Below are 18,874 nucleotides of genomic sequence, written 5' to 3'. Positions count from 1 at the left end.
TTCCTCGTGGAATTACACACTCTTTCATATTTCACAAGAGGTTTCTCGTTATCTCACACAAAAAAAAAAATGTTAGAAACCTGAAATTAGGTCTCAACCAAAACTATACGATCACTTTAAAACATCCGAGTCAGAACTGACCCGGAACTGGGTCCGTTGGGGTCACACACCGTTCCGGGTCAAAAATGACAAGGAATGGGGTCAGATATGACCCATTCAGAATCATGAATTGGGTCAGGATTACCCCATTCGGAGTCCTCATGACCAAATTCCAAGTCATTTTTGACCCGGAACGGTGTGTGACCCCAAAGGACCCAGTTCCGGGTCAGTTCTGACTCGGATGTTTTAAGAGTGTAGGGAACAGTAACATACAGTAAAATCGAAGAGTGAGCTTTTGCACTTAAGCAGACACTGTCAATCATATTTGTGCCAGACTTCCTCATACGTTGCGGGAGGTAAGTTGTGTACGAACTATCTAATCAATCAATCAATTTATTCAAATGTAGCTCCTGCCTATTAAGTTCAAATCGTGGTTCGTACTTCACTACAGTGACCCGTGTGAATACAATGCCGATAACATATTGAGATTGCGATTTTGAGACAATTATCAAGATTTAAACGAGATGAACTCATGTGCTGTGTCCTGCGCGCGTGGATTCTAACATAGGGAAAACAGTGTGTGTGGGACTGTTGCTGAACTCCCTGAAGAGAAATATGAGGGAGAATTTGTTTTGAGTCGATCGAATCAATTTCAGACATAAAAATATATCATCAGTCTGGGCAATGTAGCTTGAAAAATCCATCTGTGCTTGCATAGAGATTGACAAACCGTCAAAACGGTAATTCTCTAATAGTACTGCACGACCGCCCTTCGGCGTTATCTATATACAACTCGTTTACATTCGATAGCCCTCAATGACTATAACGTAGGCATTTCAAGTCGATTGTACCAGAGTGAATACTTTCTTCTCTCAAGAGAAAGCACTTTACACTCACATACAATCACTACTACAACTGTACTATTAAATGATCTATCCCTGTCTGGAATTACATTAGGAAAAATAATAGAAGTCCATTCTAGAGCCTGTAGATCACTATCCCATCCATGATAATTCTATGACATTTTGATTGTATGGTGTCAACAATGAAGACAGAGATAAGACAAAGATCGGTACCGTACGGTGGCAACTGAGTTCTATCCGATTTTTAGAAACAAAAGATGTCGTCTCTAAAAGCTTCCATGCCGCTTGTACAACGGTTTAACATTTGACCTCCTCTAATTTCTACAATGTAACTAGATTCATGTTCATATCAATGCCTTCATCATTTGAGGCTTCTCGAAGTTAAGGCAACCATGTTGCCATGTTGGATGATTAGCGGTGCACATTGGACGCGTCCATACAATAATGCACCCAATCACCTCCAATTTCTTAAAACGAACGTTATAGAATGAGAGTTTAAGATGATATTAAAATAGTTTGTGGCGTTACGATGACATCGGATGTAATGACTACATGACTAAAGTCTAGTCTCTACTCATGCCACTCACAGAAAATCTTGAGAATGACTTTGAGAACACTCAAAGCAAAGCATGCAGCTGGAAGCTACAGTCTTTAAGACAAACTTATCACAAAAGTGAACTATAACGGAATTTGTACGCTACCTTCAAAAGTAAAAACGGAACGGAAACTACAGGGGGATTTAACGAATAGTGGCATATAAAGAAGGGTTTAAAAGTTCCAACAAAAAATCCAGGTTAAAAGAAGAATATCGTAACTTAAGAGATAAGCAAATCTTCAATGTTTGTCAAGCAAATATAAGAAATCACCGTAATGAATATGTTTGACGTAAATGTAGTCGCAACGCGTATAAGAGCTACCGCGTGTACTCACAATGCAGGATAAAGATAAACATCGTTTTCAAAATTAATGTAAACACAGAGAAGAGATATTATTGAGCCCATTAACATGATGACCTATCTTGCTGAAGGTCCAAGAAGAAGGCACATGTAGTTTACATTAATGATTCGTCAGAAAATAAATGTCCGAAGCAGCACCCACATTGTGCGTATAAAGGTCCAAGCATCACGAAAACGTACAAATTACAAAACATAATACACACTCCAGGGACAAGAAGGCACACACAGCTTAATTGTTTTAGTTCAAGTCGAAAAAGTACAAACAGTCAAGACAATATTCTTCCAATCCGAGGGGGAGAAAAAAAAATCTCCCCAAACTGAAGTCATGATGAGAATAATCATTATGATAAAAGCCAAAGTGATATCAAATAACTTAACACAGCGAAAGCATCAAGTCTTGTTACATCAATAATTGTAACGAGATTGCAAAATATATAGAGCTTTGGATGACGTCATTATGCACAGCGTTCAGTCTTCTGTTTGAAGTAGACGATCCTATACTTGATCCTCTACTCGCCGTCTAAACCTGCATGGAAAAAGTGGAAGATGGAAGATGGAAGAAGGAAAGGAAGAAACAAATAAATAAAAGGTGCTTACATCTATCATGATGAGCACGTTTAAATACAATGTATATCGCCATTGCATAAGAACATAGTTAAAAAGACTGCAAACAAGAAATCAGCCATGTTTTAATGCACACTGCAATATGGGTAAATCAAAGTAAGCATTTCAGTTGTGCTTTGGTGTGGAAGTAATAAAAGTAAAAAAAAAAAAAACACCGCACAAGGATTGTATAGGTCTACATTAATCGGCATTTTCACGAAGTAACACGATGGGTCCACGATGGGTTATGATGCGCATGGCGTGCACCTTGTGTTTTATAACTCGGCGATAACATTTACCAACCCACAAATCCCCGGTCAATAGCAACATATTGAGTAATACAAGTGGACGCTATCCAAACCCAACATCTTCCGTTCAAAAGTCCCGCAAATCTTCGAGCGTCTACTATTTATTATACCACAAAAATTACGTAGTTACTCACCTCGTGCGCGATAACCGGTGGTGCTGGCATTGATTACCTCGGTAGCCCTTTCGACAGGCACACTTGCCCGGCTTGACACACCTTCCTCCGTAGAAGCACGGGTTCTTGCACACAGCTGCGTATTTGAAGAACGAACAGCACGAACATGTGATTAGCGTATCAAACAGACAAGGTTAAGCTACACACAAAAAAGACATAAGAAGTTCCATATTTGATAATACTGCTGACATTACTGACAGATTGGGATGTTCAACGTTGTAACTTATGAGAAAATTGTGATATTATAACCTCACTAAATTCAACTAATTTCCATGAACAGTTATGACAAAAATCACTTCTTCTTTCTTTCAAATTCTTGGAACTTTTATTGGCGGTGTTTTGTCAGGGCTTTTTATGATACTAAAGTTAACATACGGTAGTTGACCCCTCATAAAATCATTCCCTGGCAAGCCCGACAGCACATTATACATTTGTGACTTCTTTGATCATGTGAGCTAACAGTGATTATTACCCATAAAAGGTCGTTTTGCCGGGCAATAGTAGTTGGTATTTTGATCGGTCGGGAAACGACCAGTTTCCAGCGGGCAATATTAGTGGGCATCATCCTTCATCCGGGTTTACATGTGGAAAGGTTTCGCGATGAAGGGCAAATTCCCATACGTTAGCACGTAAAAAAAGCTGCGACTGTGTGAGCGCGCGGCGTACCTGAATTGTGCATAGGGTTGTGTGCAGGCATGTGGGTGTAGTTGAGAGCAGTGGTGTAGGGTTCAACCTGACGCCGAGTGGATTTTGTTACCGTAAATCGGGAAGTTTACATTGAAATGATTTAAAAGCAACTGCTCGAAGATGCCTCAAATGCCTGAAAATGGGAAATAATAATAATATGGACTGTCTACTTTCGGGGGATACGACATTTATTGCCCTCACTAGAATAGTATTACCCTCGTCTTCGACTCGAGCATTACAATTCTAGTTCGGGCAATAAATGTCGTATCCCCCTCAAGGCCGGTCAATATTATATCAATATCAATCCTAAGATTGAAAGATAACCACTTGCGCAACAGGAACTAAATCGTACAGCTTATTCATTTACACTTGCCTGTTGGCTTCCATTCCCAAGGATTGCCCAGTCTGATATTGATTACAATATAGCTTTCACAAGGGTCTTAATTTACCGATCCAACAATGATTATGATACTAAATACAAGATCGGTTTCATTGGTTGCAAAGATACGCTATAAGAACTCAATCACAGACACTGTAACTTATAGGTCCTATCAATTCTGCACTAAGGAATGGCTCTGTAACACATTTATTCTTTGCTGCAGAACTATACAAATGAAATCGCGCCCTGCTTTGTAAGTGTGTCTTCCACAAAGAAGTAACTCATATGACCACGGGTTATCATCACTTTCGTAATTACTTTCAAAGACCAAACTGCCCTCCATGTTGAAGTCGATACAATGAAAAACAAAACACAAACACTCACATACAAAAAAAAAACACCACCACACACCACACAATCAAAAGAACGAAAAATTACAAAAAAGCCAGATATATTACACAAACTTAAATCACATAGTTACGTCTTTTGTTGTAGTTGTTGTTGTCAGTAATAGTGATTATGATCACGTCATGTCAGTTCGATTAATTAATTGCGCCCTCATAAGTTCTGGTTGCTGCAGCACTGACCAAATATCAATGAAGACACACTCCAATAGAAAAGTTGTGAGGTGCTAACATCTCCATCTCATTTTGTTTACACTAACTTTTCAATCCAATTCAATTAGAATCAAATGAAATCAATTCAATTTAATTCAAATTGATTCAATTCAGTTCAAATGAAAAATGATTCCCAATAGCACCTAAATCATTTCAAATACAATGATTACACAGTATCAATGTTATACAAAAACATGCCCATCAATTTGAAAGAGGAAAGGAAGAAATAAGCAAGTTCAGAACTTGTATCGAGGTTTTGAACACAATCTTTTTGATATTGGAAGAGAATTGACCGTATAAAATTCAAGCTTGTATGGATGTAGGGATTGTAGGGCCTCTCATAAGGATTAGAAGTACAAATATGATATTATAATAATTGGAACACACAAAAGAACAAAGAAGTACACACATATATACACGCACGCACAAACAAACACACACACACTCACACTCAAAAGCACACAGTTATAGAGGAAACAAGGAAAAGCAGAAATTACGCGGTGCGTAATATATGTCCCCGCCGGAAGTAGCATTTAGTAGCAAAATGTACAATATAGGTAAAAAGATCAAGGTCAAAGGTCAAAGAAGTCAGAGGTCAAAATTCTATGTAGAAGTTTTAAAGCCCTCACCTAGTGCCATCACTTAAAGCAAACAGAATTGAAATCGGGTTACAAATGGCGAAGGAGTAGCATTTTGTAGCAAAATGTACAATATAGGTAAAAAATCAAGGTCAAAGGTCAAAGAAGTCAAAGGTCAAAATTCTGTGTAGAAGTTTTGAAGCCCTCACCTAGTGCCATCACATAAAGCAAACGAAATTGAAATCGGGTTAGAAATGGCGAAGGAGTAGCATTTTGTAGGCAATGTACAATATAGGTAAAAAATCAAGGTCAAAGGTCAAAGAAGTCAAAGGTCAAAATTCTGTGTAGAAGTTTTGAAGCCCTCACCTAGTGCCATCATATATTTAAAGCAAACGGAATCAAAATCGGGTTAGAAATGGCGAAGGAGTAGCATTTTGAAGCAAAATGTACAATATAGGTCAAAGGTCAAGGTCAAAGGTCACAACTGAAATTCTGTATAGAAATTTCAAAGCTCCCATGTAGTGCTATCATATAAAGCAAACAGAATCAAAATCGGGTTAGAAATGGCGAAGGAGTAGCATTTTGAACATTTTGATCACACACGGACGCACGGACGGACGGACACACGGACACACGGACACACACACGTACGGAGCCCGTTTCATAGTCCCCTGCTCGAACTCGTTCGGCGGGGACAAAAAGACGCACAAAAAGGACAAAGCACCAGAGATAGAACTGGAAAGGGGAAGAGAGAAGGAATGCGTGCCAACAACATTATACCGTCATTATCACTATGTCGTAAGAACATAACCTTGAATATATCTTTAATTAAGTTGCCCTCATGATGTCTACAAATGTGAAGATCTCTAATTTCGATAAAGAGTAGAAAGTGTAGCCAGAATAGGTTGCAAGAAGAGACCACGAAGCTTCGCCAAAGGTCTTGCCAAACCACGATGACACGTCGATATTTGGTATCAAGTTGAGAGTATAGATAGTAAAATGAGACGACTGCTCTAGATTCTGTTCGCTTTCAGAACAACGCCACTTTATGTCTAAGTTGACTTTCGTACACAAAGCAACTGTCTAACTCGTCAGAGTCGGACATGGAAAAGAAGGCTTTGGAATCTTCATCTCTCCCCCCCCCCCCCCTCCCTCTACGCACAGACACAGGCACACTCCCATCAGAGAACTCCAATGAAGAGAGACAGAAACACACACATACACACACACACACACACACACACACACAGACACACACACACACAAAGATAGAATACAGGCAAATTCACCGAAGGCGACATCGCACAAGTTTAAAAATCATCCATCAATATTGCGAGAATATCCTACCCCGGATAAAACTGCACCAAAAAGGTAATTTGATATCATCCTTTGGAATGTGTGTGTGTGTGTGTGTGTGTGTGTGTGTGTGTGTGTCTGTGTCTGTGTGTCTGTGCGTGCGCGTGCGAGTGCATGTGCGTGCCTTTGTGTTGCCCTTGGTTTTAAGGGAACACGCAAATAAAATGTGGTGAATTCATGGACGATTTTTGACGAAAACAGTTATTGTCTCCAGTCGAGTACCGGAGTAGGCAGGAAGTAATTCTGAACTTTTCCTCGAGGCTAGTCAAAAAGCTGATGTGAGCTATCTAAAAACCTCGGCAAACATTCTTACAGAATTATGGCTATTGTGCTTGACCGAAATACTAGTTTATGGCATGAACGAAAGAAAAAAATGACTATTAATCCACCATGTTGTCAGTACGACATTTGAGAACTGGATGGTCTTAATGTGTGATGAATAAGGGCGATGATACCAGTGGAAGAATTCGCTGTAATCCGCTTAGATGGAGTAATGGATTATCTTAGACCATCAAGTAGTGTATGATAAACTGCGGAAAAAAAAATGTTCGGATGATTTGCTCAGCAAACAATTCTTTTCATTTGACAGAAAACGCCAAACGCTCTGGCTTTACATGTAGTCGGACAAACTATGGAAATGCTAGACGACGAGTTGAAGAGGCGGTACGCGTCCAGCATGGAATTTTAAAGGGTGAAATTAGGCCAAGAGATTAAACGTGGCCATATTATCTACCTCATTAAGAGCAAAGTGAAGATGCATTCTTCAAGAATATGCATGGTCCTGATTTAAAAAAAATGAAGACACAGAAAGAAAAAAAGGCCTGCAAACTGATCATAATTTTGTTCAAAAACGCGAAGTAAAAATAGGTGAAGAAACAGCTTGAGCTTCCTTGTGATTGTTATCGTTCATTTACTGATGAAGGCAGAGTTTTTTTTTTCTTCAGCCAAGGTACTGACAATGAGCTTAATGGTATAGTATAGTCGTATTAGTCAAGAAAAACTCACTATAACCTCTGCCTATGTACGGGATTCTGATGGATATTTAATTTATTATTCTTAATGCAAACTTATCATCCACATTAAACGTTTCGGGATCCATGTGGCAAGAAGCCATGACAACGTGCGCACACATGTGATTATCGTCAACCAGATAATGGCTTTCTCTAATCACCGACTGAGAGGGGTCATCCCACGAGACCGACACCCACGAGTCATACAGCCCATGAGTTCAACATTGAAAACAGGTCCATGAGTCATACAGCTCACGAGTCATACAGCCCATGAGTTCGACACTAAGTAAAAACAGCCAACGAGTTCGACAGATACAAAACAGGGCTCAATGTGTCGGTCTCGTGGCCCTTGTTTACTTAGTGTCGAACCCATGGGCTGTATGACTCGTGAGCTGTATAACTTGTGAGCTGTATGACTCATGGGCTGTATGACTGGTGGGCTGTATGATTCGTGGGTGTCGGTCTCGTGACGTGCACCCGACTGAGACACTAAGACATCAGACCCTCTCTACGAGATGCAAACTTTCATTGTATCAAAAAGCGGCTATATTTTGGTCCCTCCTTGATTCGGAACAAACAATTCGTCTGGACTTCTTACCAAGATAAACATGCTTATATATGAATCTCCGATTCGTTGTGTTCTCGACCTCGTCAAGCTAGGCTCAAATGCAGGTGATACTGTTTTCTCTCATCTCACTGATTTTGATTCTAGTTTTCAACATCGCTACTGTCCTAAATCACGTTGTGATACTAGGAGCTGCAGTGTTGACCTAATCACTGATGTTGTGGACGTAAACTTCCCAGATTGTTTCGAATCTTCTTCTTCCCTTGCATACTTTGTATCTATGTTATTGCATTTGGCAGGTTTTTGGAGAAAAAAACCCTGAAATAAAAGCATATCAAACAATATCAAATAATATGATGAATCATTCATTGTCATTGTCAATGTACGTTTCTAGGTACATGTATATCTTTTAATCTTTTTATCCCGAGTTCAAGCACAGCGCTTATATCCCCCTACCAATCTTTAAAGTATGATTCATCTCAAGTTATACAATGAGAATACCATCCAACAATCCTCTTTCATTAGTATCAACATTCTTGTAGTTTGAGACTAGCGCTTTCAATTTTTTTCAATTCATTTTCTATTCTTGTGGGTGCCTTCCCTGCGGAGGGGGGGGGGGGGGGGGGTGCGCGATTGATACGAAATTTGACTTACGCGTTTGACAGCTGGAACCGGTGTAACCTGGCTTACACATGCACACGTTTGGTTGGACACACTCGCCGCCATTCCGACAACCAGATGGACATATTGCTACAAGAAGAGACGGAGAGGGGGAAAAATGTATATACATATAGATAAATATATATATATATATATATATATATATATATATATATACACATGTGTGTGTGTGTGTGTGTATGAAGAGCTTGATTCCAAAAGGTGCTAAATCCATCGTTTTTTCAATGGATTTAGCGCCTTTTGGAAGCAAGCTCTTCCTATCTCGTGGAACACTTTTTTTAGAGATAATTCTGGGTCGCGTTACACTTTCGGTCCGAAACGAATAAAAAACAACAACTTATTCCGTTATAATTATAATCAATGTTCCACATTTGACACTTTTCAAAATTAAACAAACAAACAAACAAACAAACAAACAAACAAACGGGGTTGCTAATTTTGTTGTAAGCAATGGATGGATATGTTAGTGTAGAAAGAGAGAAGGAAAGAAAGCAAGAGAGAGAGGGAAAGAGAAAAAGAGAGGGATAAAGAGAAACAGACAGACAGACAAGGAGACGAAGCCAGAGTAAACTTCAAGAACAATTCACATAAGACGAACTACTTATCACCACTAACCTTTGTGACACTTGCGACCCCTGTAACCGGAAGGGCAAGAACATCTTCCGGGGGAAACGCAACGGCCGCCATTTTGACACCTCGGCTCACACGTTGCTGCAAACAGGGCAGAAACGTCATGAAGTAGGAATACTATAGTCATGACATGCCTTTTAGTCAATGCTTAAGCTCATTTGTTTGCTCATGGAAACTAACAAGAAAATAATATCCCTTTTTTTTTTTCCACTGAGGCTGATTGCTGGCTACACTGTCGACATCAGGCACGTCCAAAGGACATTATCATAATCAAAAGTGAAAGGCGGACAATTAATTCCACTACAGCACAGCGGCTTATACAATTATGTATACTCAGTCAATTTATAGAAAAAAAGCAGGTTTTAAAGTATATTATTTGTGTGAATTTATGATTATATGAATGAATTAATGTATGAATGAAGTAAATGGATAAATGAATATACATATCATACATATTCAAAACCGTAATTCTCGCATGAATTGATCGGGTCTAAACGAAGACTAAAAAAAAAAAAAGTTTGCAGCAGCATCTCTCACACTTTTACATGGATATGGAAAGCGTAGCTCATAAATATAGAAAGTAAAATGTACTTTTATTGCGACTAAAGTCAAATAGAATGTTCACTAATATAAGTAAAAGTGCATTGTAAAAGAGGAAATTGGAATTTTCATCACAAGCGTCACTTGCATTGAAAAAAAGGATAGGCGAAACTGTGATTGACATCGACACTCCATCGGATAAATCGCTTATGACAGACTGCTATAATCATATCAAATGGACGCCAATGAAAGTAAAAACGCATGGTGAAAGAAGGTCTCGTGAATAGTCATCACACTTTAATAAAAACAAAAAGTACTTGATGGGGAACCTGCGGTTTACATTGACACTCAATCCCATAAATCTTTAATGATAGACTGTTATTATGACTTAAAGCCATAAATAAAAATAATGAGCACTAATGAAAGTAAAACACATAGTGAAAGGAGGTCTCTTGAAAAGTCATCGTACTTGAATGAAAAGGTTGATAGGCGATACTGCAAATTACACCGACACCTCATCGCATACATCGTTGATGACCGATGAGGCATTTAAAGGGATAACACTTCACTAACTCGTTATTATTTCTTTTACTTGGGAATGTACAGTTTGATACAGTCATTTCTCAGTTGAATGACCTAGCACACATACTCTTCTTGCCATGACTTATGTATCATTCTAAATATCACCATGCCCTTTTACAGCTGTAATGATGTATTCTAAATTGTTATATAATATATGATATAACCTACAATATTATACAAATATAAATTCACATAAGGTGCTATGAAAAAATATCCAGCCTACAATAATTTTTCACCTCGTTTTGAATTTTGAACAGTCAGAATTCGCCTCGTGTGATTGTTCAAAAGTTATTGAGGGTGGATAATTTCTCTAATATTCTACCAAATAATGTGCAGCACTTGTTTTATGAAATGATGACAGGATTCGGATTCCGTGGCAGCCAGTTCGCAAAACTCGCACGCCAGCACCAGTCTCAGGCTAACTGAACTGCACACACAAACATTTGTATTTATAATACACAAGCAATGCCGCTGAGCGCCTACGAGCGGTCGTTAGTACCGGTAATTAGTATAATAACGTCCGGTCGAAAGTACAGTTGGGCCCTTTAGGAAATATAAAAGACTGGTCACGTGACAGCTCTCGGCCAATCATTTGATAAAGATGCATATCACATGGTTGAACCACTTGAATTTTCTCACCTCTCTCGCATCTTCTCCCCGTGTAACCTTTTGGACAGGAGCACATGTCTTTCCTCACACATGTTCCTCCATTCCGACACGATAAGGCACACATGGCTGGGTAACAGATGTGTATAGGAAAGACAACAATTAAGAAATCATAAAATACATCGACAGACGATGATTATAGACAGAGACAGACAGAGGGTTTATAAACACATACGTAAACAAGAGCTAGGACGGACGTATCAATACATTAGATAGATAGACAGAGACAGATATAGATAGATAGATAGATAGAAAGATAGATAGATAGATAGATAGATAGATAGATAGACAGATAGATAGATAGATAGATAGATGGATAGATAGAGATAAATAGATAGATAGATGATAGATAGATAGATAGATAGATAGATAGATAGATAGATGATAGCTAGATAGCTAGATAGACAGAAGATAAAAACAGATGCAGATAGATATAGATAGATAGATATACATGTAGATAGATAGATAGATAGATGATAGATAGATGATAGATAGAGACAGATAGATAGATAGATAGATAGATATAGATAGATAGGTGATAGATAGACAGATATATAGAGATAGGTAGAGATAGATAGATAGATAGATAGAGTGACAGAGAGAAAAACTAAGGGAGACGGACAAGAAAGAGAGGGAGAGGAAGAAAGTGAGAGAATGAGAGAAAGGAAAGATATACAATTATGCGGAGGTGAGTGAGGAATGAGCATCTTCATACAGAGGGGAGTTGAATGTATAATTTGTTCTTCAAAAGTATAAAATATCAAGATAAAACAATTGTATCAATCACCAGCGATCAAAGATAGTCCCCGGTGAGACAGATATTAATGGAATATCTCTCCCGCGAGGAATAGCGAGATGTCCCTATACATCTCAGAAATGAGTCTGAACACACTTTTCGTGACGGCATTGATCAGAAAACGTGCCTTTGAAAAGCGAGACATTAGTCAAAACAGATCACTTTTTTTTTTTCACGACACAGAAATAGACATATTCGCGCGGGGAACACGTGAAGTAAATCCGAGAGACATCCGCTTCGAATGCATAAAATTCATTCGCAAACGAAAATTCATGCTAAGCTTTCAATCTTTTCGATTTAGGAATGAATCTCAAATTTTATTTTTCCATTCGATTATCTAACATTCTTAGCAGTTTATGGCTCAGATTTACTTCATATTTTTTTTTCTATTCATTATCATTCTGTTAATTCATCTCTATATAATTTCCTTGATGATAACTGGCTAATGATTAACATCATGTTTATACAGAGCATAGCTAGGATTCTCAAGGACAATCACATGTTCAAAATTTACAAACATTTTGTTGCAAGACAGTGTCTATGATAACAGGAAACCATAACACTAAAGCTTCCGAATTACCATATTCCTTTAACAATAGCAACAATAATAAACAGTGGTCATACCCACGTACACACACAAACACACATAGACATATATCATATATAAACACATACCTTATCTAAAAACATATCAGTATTATTTTTACAAGTATAATCATTATCTCTGTAAGCAGACGTCCCGACATACACCTACCTCTTTGACAGTACTGGCCTTGAAACCCGCGCGGACACGCGCACACACCGGGCCGAACGCACGTACCTCCATTGCGACACATGGGTGAGCATGTTGCTGTTCCGAGACGAAGGTAAAGATAAAATTTGCCCAAATAATTGTACGTAGCTATACGCATGAAGAGGCGGTTATAAAAACAAGTACACTCTCTAATATTTAAAGATGTAATCAAAACACCAAGTAAATCTAAATGACCAAAGTCAAGTTTCATGATTGTATAAGGAAAAATAATTCTGTCCACGTGGTTATAACGAGATGATTTATCTCATCCTTATCATTATCACTACTACATTATCTCAACGAAGATAAGAGGGTGAGGATATTTGGAAATGAAGGACTTTCTTTTGGCACAAAAAAGAAAAAAAAAAAGACAAGCACTGAACAAATGACGAGGCAGTCACGTGGTATCCAGCAAAATTTAACAACCCATAAAATGATGAGTTTACCAACTTTTAATTGATCAAACCGTCGTATCATTATTTTGTACCTGACCTTCTGCTTCCTTCTAACTTTCTTTCAGAATACGTGTACGACGTAATGATATGTTTGATCTCAAATCACTTTTCTTAACGTTCTTAAAGGACAAGTTCACCTTCATAAACATAAGGATTGAGAGAATGTAGCAATATTAGTAGAACACATCATTGAAAGTTTGAGGAAAATCAGACAATCCGTTCAAAAGTTATGAATTTTTGAAGTTTTTGTGCAGTACCCGCTGGATGAGAAGACTACTGCAGTGTATGAATAACCTAGATGTCACATGCGTACAACAATATAAGGAAAATATAAAGAGAATTTCACAAAATTCCATCTTTTGAAAAAAGTACACATTCCCCTGACTCGTTACCGATAAATGTTATGGGTAATATTATTCCCCCTGCCTTTAGAAAGAGGCAAGTCAATTGCTCTTTTATTATGCGAAAAAAGTGAAAATATGTTGAATTTTCTTCTATATTTTCTTTATACTGTTGTACGCATATGACTCACAAGCTGTAGTAGTCTTCTCATCCAGCGGTTCCAACACAAAAATTTAAAAAATTCATAACTTTTGCATCGATTGTCCAATTTTCCTCAAACTTTCACTGATGTGTTCTACTAATATTGTTGCATTTTCTCAATCCTTATGTTTATGAAGGTGAACTTGTCCTTTAACGCCTTTCGTTTTCTGAGAGTATGAGCATAATACTAGACTACTGACAGTAAAACAAAAACAAAAACAAATAAGGTAACCTTAATTGACCAAATACTTAGGACTTCATTGGTACTTATAATGATGAGAATAGACAAGAATTACACCTAATGGGAATAACTCCGAACTAACCAATGGATGTAAAAATACATGTAGAGAAAGACAAGAACTCTAGAAAGCAGAAGAAATAAAATATACCATATAGAAGAGTAGATCTCTGTAGACAGATATAAGAACAGGAAGACAGACAAAAATTGACAAATAGATGGATGCATAAAGATATTTATATCCATAAAGTAGATCTATGGAGAGAGAGGGAGAGATATGGCTTCACCTCCACGTAAATCTGTACTTGTATTCCCCTACCCTGAAAGTCAGTATTGTTTATCCCTTGGTCTGCTAACAGCAGCTAATATGAACCATTCTTCTTCTTCTCTCTCTCTCTCTTTAAAAGCTCATATTATGTTCTTTGCAGGATGAAAACAATGTGAACAACAACAACAACAACAACAACTTATGTTTCATAGTTATTATTTCCGCAATAAAAAAGAGCAGAATAATAAGGGACGGAAGAGAAGAAAAAAAAAGAGAAAGCAATTATGCCACAAGAAAGTTCTAAAAATCCCAAATAATCTTTTTACATCTACACCAAAGCAAACCTATACGCAGCTGCTGTAACAACAAAATGAAAATACACAAATATTAGTCTTTATTGCCAACGAGTTCAAAATCATCAACAACAACAATAGTACAGAGCACGTTGCTCATTCCTCTCGGAATAGACAGGCCCCTTTCTAATACACAGCGCCTCTCTCATCGATTTTGTTACATTGCTGCCTGAAGTACCTAGCATGAAGCCGTTGCATCCCTTTTTTTTTTGGGGGGGGGGGGGGGGAAGCTCCTCGTTTAGTTTGGCGCCAACGTGACCGAGGGCTCACGTTGCCACGGCAGCACGTTCTTGTTTTTGCATTCATGTCCGTCCCTCGTGCTTCTTTTCATCCCACCAGTACCCTCTGTGCTGCCTTTTACTAATGCGACATGAGTTTTACTCTCCCCCTTCATTTTCGTGAGCAACTCTGCCGTCTTTATGTACCTGTAAGTTCTAAATCTCCACTATACGTAACTTCACTCAAACAAGCAACGGAAAACGGCTCTGCCATGTTGTAAATCAATGGATAATTACTAGAGAAACAAGGTGTTGTCTCTGAAAGAGCACGTGCTTCGAAGACTCAGATTAATTTTTCCCTGAAAGCAAATTTTTCACCAATTTCTATCTAAACATCATATAGGCAAAAGTCCTCATTCCAAAAATCAAAACACAATGAGAGTATTCAGCGTAAATGAAGGCATTGCTCTTTCAAATTCACTCTTGGTGTTACAGCGCCGTTTGCCAGACTTAAAAGAGTCATGAAAGAAGAGGTCCGTCAACCCACACTCTCATATTTTCCTCGAAATTCAGATTAAAATCATCCAACATAATTGAGAGAATGAGTAGAATCAAGATCAATACTCATGGTCTTTACAATATCCTTCCAACGTCTTGTCTTAAAACTAACTTGAATCGGTTTGTATCGCGGTGTAATAAATGGGCAAGCTACTATGTGGATAGTTTTCTAATAATTACCAAGAATCGCACTGAAATGACTAAAATAGAAGAAAACGAAATATCTATAAAAAAATGGAAAGACGTGTTCGAAGTCACAAGAGGACACGAGGAATTGAGTGAACTACCCGATATCAAGTGAGAGTCACAAGGAGTTAAAAAGTCATTTGAGAGTCACTGGAAGGTGACACAGTGATCGATGGAGAAGGTGGAAATGACATAAGAGTCAAAGATGTTTGGAATATAAAGTTCCCCTCTTTAGTTACGTCTTTTGTTTGCCCCGAGCAAACGAGACACACATACACATTTCACAAACAAATGCAAAAACGTCGGGTATATCATAAGTTACAGTTCATTATTCCGAAGGTTCGGTAATCCGAAAAATGAAATAAGGTTCGATATTTTTTTCCAAGGCTTACTAATCCGAAAATAGAATGATTTTCGTAATTCTGAAAGTTCGTTCCAATAGTACACACCTTCTTTTCTTTTTCGGATAAACGAATCATTGGACTAACAAACCTTCTGAAGTACGTCACAAATGATCGAATTAACAATTTTCTCTTTCTTTTTCATTTTCGCATTAATTTTCGCATCAACTTCGGAATAACGAACCTTCGAAACCTTATTTCAGTTTCGGATTTGGTAAAATCGAAACTTCGGAATAACAAACATCACCCATATCATCATCATCATCATCTTCGTCATCATCATTTTTCACACAAACACAGACACACAGAGCGTTTTTAAGTAAGTGGGAAGATAAGATGTAAACGATAATCAACCATATCATCATCAGTATCATCATCATTATCATCATCATCATCACCATCATCATCATCATCAGACACACAAACACACATCGCGTTTTTAAGTATGAGGGAGAATGAGATGTTTACGAACATCACCCATATCACCATCATCATCATCATCATTATCATCACCATGATCATTATCATCATCATCATCATCATCAGACACAGACACAAACATGTTTTTAAGTACATGTACATGTATGTGGGAAGATGAGATTTAAACGACATTGACTTACGAGTAGAACACGTCGGCCCCGTGTACCCATTTCTGCAGATGCATCTATCCGGCGTAACGCAGTAGCCCCCGTTCATGCAATTCAAATGACAAGACACTGTGGGAGATAAAGAGAGAGAAAGTGCGAGCGATTAGGAGAATATTCGACATACCTTGGAGCCATTTATCATTCCATCATTACGAGGCATCATTTCGAAAAGAAGAAACCGAATACATACATATATATATATATATATATATATATATATATATATATATATATATACAGCGTGTCCTAGAAAAAACGAAACCGGGTTTCCATGCAACTTTTCACTATCGAAATCATACATTTTCTTTATGAGATATACATCAATGAACAGATAAACTTTTCTTCTTTCATTTGATGTACAACTTAATGTTCATCGTTCATGCATGACTGAGTTAGTGGTGCTACCAAATTTTCATTTGCACGCGCAAATTGTGACTTTAAGTGAATTTTTCAGACTTTTAATGCTACGTTTTTGAAAAAAAAAAGTTCGTTAGCCAAATATTCATATTTCCTTCTTTCATATGAGACCTAACGCGTCAAATATGAATAACGCATGCTTGAGAAAAATTTGCATGAAAACATGCTTCATTTCTACCGATTCTACGGATAGTCGAAAAAAAAGCATTCAGCTCTCCCGACTTAGCATTTGACAATGGGCTCATCTGCACCATTGAATTCACACAAAACAGCCGCAGTGCTACAGTGAATGTTGCTCGGGGGTGGGGGGGGGGGGGAGGAGGTATTTGCAGATAATGCTGTATGAGACGGAAAGCCCTCTGTTGTCATTTATTTAGAATAAGCTATGAGACATAACCAAAATTACTGAAGACTAATATCGTGAGTATGTTCAGGCTGCACTCAGTCCAATGGCTATGGGAAATCAACATTACAACAATGATACACATTTTGATGATTTTGTACCTCAAACTAATTTCGCTGTTTTCATTCCTGTGTACATTTCCCTCACGCGTGGATAGTCCTTCATCACTGACAGGGTTTTCATGTTTTTGAAGGGGGAAGCGAAGCAAAAAGATAGGGTACATCACTTTATTTATCACTGAACGTGCGCTTCTAACATTTCAAAGGTGCAAGTGCAGGGCAAAAAGTCGTCTTTTTCGGGGGGGGGGGGTCGGAAGGTTTTTTCGGTCCGTTTCTCCGACCCCACCTTCCCAAACATTCCGCTGATGAATACCCTTTGCTCTGTAGTTAGCTGCATGGTCAGGCAAGCTCATGATCATGTGCTAATTTAAGACCCTATTCACAACCGAACCGTCAGTAAAAATCTCTTTTACCCCCTCAATTCATGTTTGTGTATAATTCATTGAAGCATGAAGGCCATTGTTATCTGTCAAGTTGGGCATGTCGGGAAAGCTAACTGGCTTCTTATTTACTATCTATCCATCTGGGTAAAATGGAAGTATATTTTCAAATTCAGTTTTCACGAGCAGGCGTTGATCTTTTCTGACGCATGGGATATCGTATGAAAGGAAAAAGAATGGATATTAAGGCTATGATTTTATTTTTTTGCAAAAGATTGCTGAAAAAGTCTGAAAGACTCATTCAAAATCGACATTTGCTCGTGCAAATGAAAATTTAGTAGCACTACTGTCTATTGTTCTAACTAGCAATTATGCCACAAGAAAGTTCTAAAAATCCCAAATAATCTTTTTACATCTACACCAAAGCAAACCTATACGCAGCTGCTGTAACAACAAAATGAAAATACACAAATATTAGTCTTTATTGCCAACGAGTTCAAAATCATCAACAACAACAATAGTACAGAGCACGTTGCTCATTCCTCTCGAATAGACAGGCCCCTTTCTAATACACAGCGCCTCTCTCATCGATTTTGTTACATTGCTGCCTGAAGTACCTAGCATGAAGCCGTTGCATCCCTTTTTTTTTTGGGGGGGGGGGGGGGAAGCTCCTCGTTTAGTTTGGCGCCAACGTGACCGAGGGCTCACGTTGCCACGGCAGCACGTTCTTGTTTTTGCATTCATGTCCGTCCCTCGTGCTTCTTTTCATCCCACCAGTACCCTCTGTGCTGCCTTTTACTAATGCGACATGAGTTTTACTCTCCCCTTCATTTTCGTGAGCAACTCTGCCGTCTTTATGTACCTGT

The 18,874-nt window shown here is 38.2% G+C and overlaps 1 protein-coding gene across 1 annotated transcript in view; it reads right to left on the bottom strand.

Moving 5' to 3' along the window:
• Positions 1–2,372: 2,372 nt before the first annotated feature.
• The window catches only part of LOC139721374 (von Willebrand factor D and EGF domain-containing protein-like), a 140,239-nt gene continuing 123,737 nt past the window's right edge, over positions 2,373–18,874 (bottom strand). The window contains exons 27-32 of the mRNA XM_071632688.1: positions 12,844–12,939; positions 11,267–11,362; positions 9,491–9,586; positions 8,849–8,944; positions 2,964–3,078; positions 2,373–2,444 (exon numbers count right to left, since the gene is read on the bottom strand). Of these exons, the coding sequence (XP_071488789.1) occupies positions 2,414–2,444; positions 2,964–3,078; positions 8,849–8,944; positions 9,491–9,586; positions 11,267–11,362; positions 12,844–12,939 (530 nt within the window). The 3' untranslated portion in view covers positions 2,373–2,413. The remainder of the gene's footprint in view (positions 2,445–2,963; positions 3,079–8,848; positions 8,945–9,490; positions 9,587–11,266; positions 11,363–12,843; positions 12,940–18,874) is intronic.

Source organism: Diadema antillarum, unplaced genomic scaffold (assembly GCF_040938485.1).
Source record: "Diadema antillarum isolate AM-2024a unplaced genomic scaffold, OU_Dant_1.0 scf00000142, whole genome shotgun sequence".
Taxonomy (NCBI): domain Eukaryota; kingdom Metazoa; phylum Echinodermata; class Echinoidea; order Diadematoida; family Diadematidae; genus Diadema; species Diadema antillarum.
The sequence above is the reverse complement of the archived record's forward strand: the minus strand, read 5'-3'. Positions and strand labels throughout refer to the sequence as shown.